Source organism: Nestor notabilis, unplaced genomic scaffold (assembly GCF_000696875.1).
Source record: "Nestor notabilis isolate BGI_N333 unplaced genomic scaffold, ASM69687v1 scaffold6833, whole genome shotgun sequence".
In the NCBI taxonomy this organism is placed as follows: Eukaryota; Metazoa; Chordata; class Aves; order Psittaciformes; family Psittacidae; genus Nestor; species Nestor notabilis.
This window is the reverse complement of record NW_009923198.1, coordinates 15165-21683: the sequence shown is the minus strand read 5'-3', so window position 1 is coordinate 21683 and position 6519 is coordinate 15165. Positions and strand designations below refer to the sequence as shown.

Here is a 6519-nt window from a genome sequence, read left to right as displayed (position 1 = left end):
TGTTTCAGCAGCAGTAGTGCAAAAGCTTCTCAACTGGTATAAGTCATATGTGTGTGGAAATTATTTCCTTCACCTCAAAACAGTATTATCCCTTAGGTCCATGCATAAGATACACTCTGCCTTGCTTGAAGCAAAAATCGAAGAGCAAGTGGTTAAGGGCAGTAGCTGTAGTGTAATCATTGACTAAACTCAATGTGTGTTTGAAGAATGTGCTATGAGGCTCTCACTGTGACTCGGGAGTTGGATTTTGTCGTGTTCTTTGATTGCAGTCAGTCACAACCCCTGCACCATCAGGGAACGTGGCAAGACGCTAGCTCACTGTGGTGAGTGGTGCTTTGGTGCAGTGGTGGTCTGAGTCTGCCAGTCCTTATGGAGCCTTGCTGGGTTTCTGGTAACTAGCTGTTAAAAGGCTGATTAGTATGGTTCTCCCTAATTTGTAAAGCTGAACAGGATCATGCCGGAGGACTTTAGTAGGAGGAAATTTTGCACATGTATTTAGAAATATTATGGTATTTTAAACATTGAACAATTTGACTAGCACTGTTACAAGCTTCCTTAAGCATAAAAAAAATAAGTATCTGTACTGCCTGGAAGCATTGTTGAAAACAGGAGCATCTAGTAAATAATGAACTGCAGCTATGATACTGAACTAAATTCATATTTCTTAGTTCCCAATTTTGCTTTAGATTACAGTCAGGACTAACTGTGTTCATTTTGCTGTGGATCAGTATTTCAAAGGGAAATTGATCTTTTTTTTTTTTTCATTTAAAATTTGCTTTATGTATCTTTTAAATTTTTAAAACATTACATGATGTGTTCTGTTAGCCATATATAGCTACACTAAAGATCTGAAAGTTCCCTCGTTAAATGTTTTAAATATTTAACTCATCTGTATAAGCAATTTTTAAGTTTCTTCTTCTCATTTCTTGTATTTTCTTGTATTTTCTCTTATTATTTTGATTTTCTAAAATATTAGATGAGTAAAGCAAAGAGATTCCTTCTCCAGCTGAAGACATGGGATGATGGGAAATGTACAGCTGCTTAATCCGTTTTCAGAATTCAGAAGTCTGTTTTCAGAAATCAGGCTGGAGAATATAAAAAGTAAATACCATCAGAAACCCTGAAGAAAACATTATTTAAGCCTTTTATGTTCTGGTCAATGCTGATGAAGTCATCTAGATCCTTTTACATAATGTGTCCCTTTAATGGTCCTGCTGGAAATTGACTTCTTGGCAGCTGTACAGTGCAGAATAAGATGGGTAAAGTTCTGTTCTTGTTTCAAAATACTGTACTAAGAAAAATTCAGTCTTCTTTTCAGTTTTATGCATTTGATGTTAGTTAAACCAACTCTTAAATTAAAGAGAGCACATTTGGAAAAAAAAACAACCACCACATAAATTTGAAACATTGCTTGTTAGTACTTTTGGGGGAGGCATTTTCTTTTTCCTTTGGATCCTGACCCTGCTGGGGCAACAGAAGTATGTAGCACAGAGTCATGGGTCCATGGTGAGGAACTGCATTTAAGTCCTTTATTTCTTCATGAAGGTCTTTCTGGCTTTCCAGATCATGTGGCATCCTGCAAGAACCTTAATCCCATGGGTTACGTGGGTACTGCAAATGCGTGTATACTTGTAAGCGCAGGAGCAATTGATGTCTCTCTGATTCTGTTTTAGCAAAGCATGCTGGTGTGCTTAACTTCATCCTGGTTAACCAAAGCATTGAAATTCTATGTGTAGATGCACATGTGGTTCTGTGGTTACAGGGATTCTAAGGTGTTTTACTGAAATGGTCCCTAATGCAAATCTCTCTTATTTCCAGTTCGTAGGATGAGCTGACAGCTGGTAACGAGTCAATTATCATTTGCTGTGATTTGTCTTCTGCACTCTAAAAGATTCAGAAGTACTGGAATGTTTGCAAAAGTAGCAAGCAAGAGCAGTGCACATTTCTTTATGTGGCATGACAAAACAGCTGAATGGCTTGTTTATTCCTCTTAAAGCTTTGCAGATTTGTAGCTACCATGACTTTAATGACGAATAAGAGCTACCCACTCAAGGAAAGAGATCTAATGGTGGCCGAAGGGAAGCAAATTGAGTATGTGTTCCATATAAGGCAATGTGTGGGATATAAATTTTTTACATACTCAGTATCTGAGTAAAGCCATGTGTCATGTTTCCTTAGGTTATCAACAGAAGATGTGTAGAAGCAGCAGTGATGACAGGCCTGGCACTCAATTGCAGCATAAACAAGAGGTCCTTGTTTGACAGAAAACACTACTTCTATGCAGATCTGCCTGTAAGTATGCAGTGTAGCTGGTCCCTTTATGGCTGTAGGAAAGGACAAGTTGGGAGTATGGATGGCAATAGGGGATGAGTGAAGAGACGCTTTTTCTGTTTGCAGTCAGCGTGCTGCTCACCCCAACAGGATGCTGCACTGTGCCCTGATGAATAGACAGTTGTACCCTGGTGTTCACTGATTGAATATGATTGCTCTGATTGCTGACTCCTTGCTTAGCTGCACGATTCCAGTAGCTAATGTAATTGAATTGGGAGCTGGAGCTGCTTTGCCCCTTAAGTTCTCCATTCCTGGTGTTTAGTACTAATTGTCTGTTAGGGTAAAAGCAGCCTGATAATAGTCCTTCATTTAAAGTGAATGTGTAACAAACACAGGTTCCAGTGGTATAAACATAACAGTATCTTTTCTGTGTGTGCTTAGGACATAGAAATATTTAATTTCCCTTTAAAATTTTCTCAGTAGTTCCACGAAATTAACAAAAAAAAAAAACCCCACACCTGAGAAACTGAGTCTTTGCAGCGGTATGGTTTGTTGGTAGCTTTCTTGTTGTGCAGAAGTTGTCATTGGAAGTCAAGTGCATTTTGCCACACTTGATACAGGTGTAAAAATACTGAAATAAAATTTAAGAACCTGACTTCTGTCATTGCAACAGGATGCAGCAGTTTGGGCCTTTTTTCCTATTTTATTGAAATTAAAACTTTCTAATGTTAAACTTTTTTTTTTTCTTGTCAGATTATTTGTACTGAAGGTTCAGTTTAACCCTAACCTGTCAAAGGGAGCATGCTAGTTTTACTTCCTCTGATTTTGTGGTGAAGATCTGATGACTGCATCAAAGCAAAAAACCTATTTTATCTGAGAAAGATCAAATGTGTTAGCTTATCCTCTCTTTAGGTGAGGTGTCCCTGACATCCTGAAAGGCAGAGTGGGAGATTTCTCAGGTCCCAAATTAACATGTAGAGGTACTGTATTATTAGCCAAACTACTTTCTCTTTCACTTTTTTGTGGCAAATATTCTGAAGTTGCTGAAAACATGTTCAAATACAATTGCTTCCTACCTTAGAAAAAGACTTATATGATAGTTATCCACTGGAGACCTGGATCTCAGAAGAGATTTCTGCTCTGTTTTATTCTAGATTGGGAACTTGTGGCTGTTCTGTGAAGTTGATGTAATTACCGATTTAGTTTCTGGGGATAACTTTGCTAATATTTGTAAGCCATTAAGAGGCCCTTTTGCTGGTGGCTCTGTAGTGAACTAGAATCATAGAATTTTGGGAATGTGAAATGCAAATTTATCAGTTTGAATTGCCAATACTATTTTTTTTCCATGTAAAACTATCTTAAAGCTCATTTCCAGACTTGAAGGAGAAAAAAGTGGAATAGTAGGAAACAAACATTACTTTCAGAATTCTTTCACACATCATAAAGAAACACCAAAAACATCACAGAGGTGTTTGCAAGCCACCTTTAGTGCTTCTGCTGTTAAACTGAAAGCTATCTCTCATATTCTTGTATTGTCTCCTGCTATCAGTTTGCTGCACAGAAGCTATATGTAAGGATGTTGTCGTAGGAAAGAAACCACATCCATGTGTTTAGAAGAGAAAGGGAGGTGGAAGAAGATGTGTACAGATGGGCTGCCATTGTCTGCAAACATGAGGTACAGGATCCTCTGGTCAGATAAGCATGGAAATTTGGTGAAGGAGGTGCTGACACATTTTACTAGCTTGAAGCATGTAATTCTGGCTTTCTACTGGCTGTCTTCAGCAGTTTAAGCACTGACAATAAACTGCCCAACGTGCATTTCATTGTGAAATAGTCTAGTCAGGAACCCTGTAATAAAAAGCGGAGTTTAGGCTAATGAGCTATGTAGAACAAATAAAATAAATCTAGCTCTTAGGGTCGTTTGACAGTGGGATTATTGTTACTCCTGAAAATGGGGCTTTGGATGGGAAATGGGATTCTTGTTATTTATTGTCACTTACAATTTCGGGTTCTTAAAAAATTCATTTTAATGAGATGTTTTAGGAGAAGGGAAGAGCTGTGCGATAAGCATGGATTGCAGAGAGTTATTGTATTTTTCTTGTAGTGATAATGGCTAGAAGGTCATGCACTTCACTGCATGTATAAATCGAGCTGTTCACAGGAGCAGACCATTGTTCTCCATCCCAGTGTATTGTCACTATCTCTACATTTCAGAGTAAGCTCATTGTCCCTGCAAAACGTGCAAAAGTTCCTCCCAATTCATTAAAATCTGGCAGGCTTTTTGTTTAATTCTCACCACTGGGGGCATGAGCAGGCTAGGAAGGAGGAAGAAATGGGGTCCCTACCTCTGCAGAGTAATTGGTTCACTTCTGTATTTTTACATCGTTGCAGGTACTCCAATACCTTGCCACTGGCAGCCCTTTTTCTGGATAGCAGCTCCCCCTTTGCGTGGAGTCGCAGGCATGGGGTGGCATTTATCAGCTGTGCACCTTGTGTGGGGTTGCGGTGTCTATGTTTTAAATTGATACATTAATGAAATTGGGCTTTCTCATTTTCTTGATTCCACACACACCACCCCCCCACCCCTGCCCTTCCCTCTGCTCCCCTCTGATGAGTATAGTTCTGGACAGGCAGAGGGGGATGTTCATCCTGGTGGGAGGATGAGCAATAGTCCCAGCTTGGGGATGGAGGTACAGTAACTGGCTTCAGACAAGATTCAACATGATCGCAGAACCACAGGCATGGAAGAACCTCTTCCAGTCCATTTCCTGTCCCCAGGCAGTGTCAGTGAAATTCATGTAATGCCTGGCAAGTAGTTGTGCAGTCGATTATTGATTATTTCTGCATTGCCTGTATGGAGGAGTGCTTTTATTTTTTCTAGACTTCCAGCTTCTCACACTTATGTTGATTTCTAGACCCATCTTTTAGCTTGCTTCCTTTCCAGCTAAGCAAAATAACTTCTGAATTTACATGTGTTCTATCTTCTTATATAGGTCACTACGGAAGATGTTGCATTTTCAGTTTTGTTCTTGGTCTGTAATATTTGCAGTTGGCTGTGCTGCTGCTTTTCAAAAAGTGGCTTGTTTGATTATGAAGCTAATTTTGTTGACAGGCTGGCTATCAGATCACTCAGCAAAGAGTTCCCATTGCGGTGAATGGAAGTTTGTCATACAGTCTCTGCACAGACAACAAAATGAGCCAGATGATAACCAAAACTGTGAGGATTAAACAAATTCAGTTGGAGCAAGACAGTGGAAAGAGTCTCCATGATGACACGAGGAGCCAGACCCTTGTTGACTTGAATAGGGCTGGTAGGCTTGGATTATTTTTGTATTTTTCTCCTTTTTGTGTAGGATGAGTCATTAAAGGTGAATGGGTGGCAGGGAACAGGTGAAAAATAATAACTCTTATGTCTCTCTCCTTGACAATAAAAATTCATCAAAATGACCATTACTCTTGAAGCAGGGGAATACTTGGCCTTCCTATTGCTGTTGGTTGATGTTAGTTGGCAATAGCAAGTTTGAAATCACTTGGCTCCAGTTTGCTCAAGACTGTGTGTTAGTTACATACAGCCACTCAGCTATTTAAGCTCTTGCCACTGGATGCATTGTTGTTCATAAATAAATATAAAAATCAAAGACTTAGTGAGTCAAGCTTGTGTCTGGAAGGAGCAGCTGTTGCAGTTTGTCAGTGCATGAGTCAGGTGTTTCTTCTAATGATTAGCTTTGAAAAATGTAGACTTTCTCTTTAAACTTTGAAATTCTACACAAAATGAACTAAATTAGGACACAATATGGGTAGGAACCTGAATGGTCTAGCCTAACTGGCTCCAGTGTCCGTTGAAATTAAAGGTTGTGGCTGCTCAAGTTCTTCGAAAGCTGGATACTGAAGCTAAAAACTAGACTACATCTGTTTACAGTTCTGTCTGTTCCAGAATTAGTTTAAGATAAATGAATTTGACTCTGGAATTGGATTGCCTTTAAATGGAAGTCCTCCTAGAGAAAGGGAGGAGAGGATTGTGTCCTTTTGATCTACATGTCATCAAAGGGTGGAAGGTTGTCTGTGGTTTCCTTTAAAAAAAAAAAAAGAAGGAGAAGTTTTATAGCAATCTGCAGCTAGGCCCATAGTGAGAGTTACTGAATAATGCATGGGGGCTTTTTTTTTCTTTTTTAACTCAGAAAAAGCCCAAGTGCTTTCATGTGTTTAGCCAGTTGCACTCTAATATGCCAAGATCAAAAGCTGTTGTTG

The 6519-nt window shown here is 39.2% G+C and overlaps 1 protein-coding gene across 1 annotated transcript in view; it reads left to right on the top strand.

The window, feature by feature from the left end:
- The window catches only part of GATB (glutamyl-tRNA(Gln) amidotransferase, subunit B), a gene marked incomplete at both ends in the record, with an annotated part of 32447 nt that overhangs the window by 11580 nt on the left and 14348 nt on the right, over positions 1 to 6519 (top strand). The window contains 2 exons of the mRNA XM_010012010.1: positions 2179 to 2292; positions 5384 to 5582. Coding sequence (XP_010010312.1) covers positions 2179 to 2292; positions 5384 to 5582 — 313 coding nt within the window. The remainder of the gene's footprint in view (positions 1 to 2178; positions 2293 to 5383; positions 5583 to 6519) is intronic.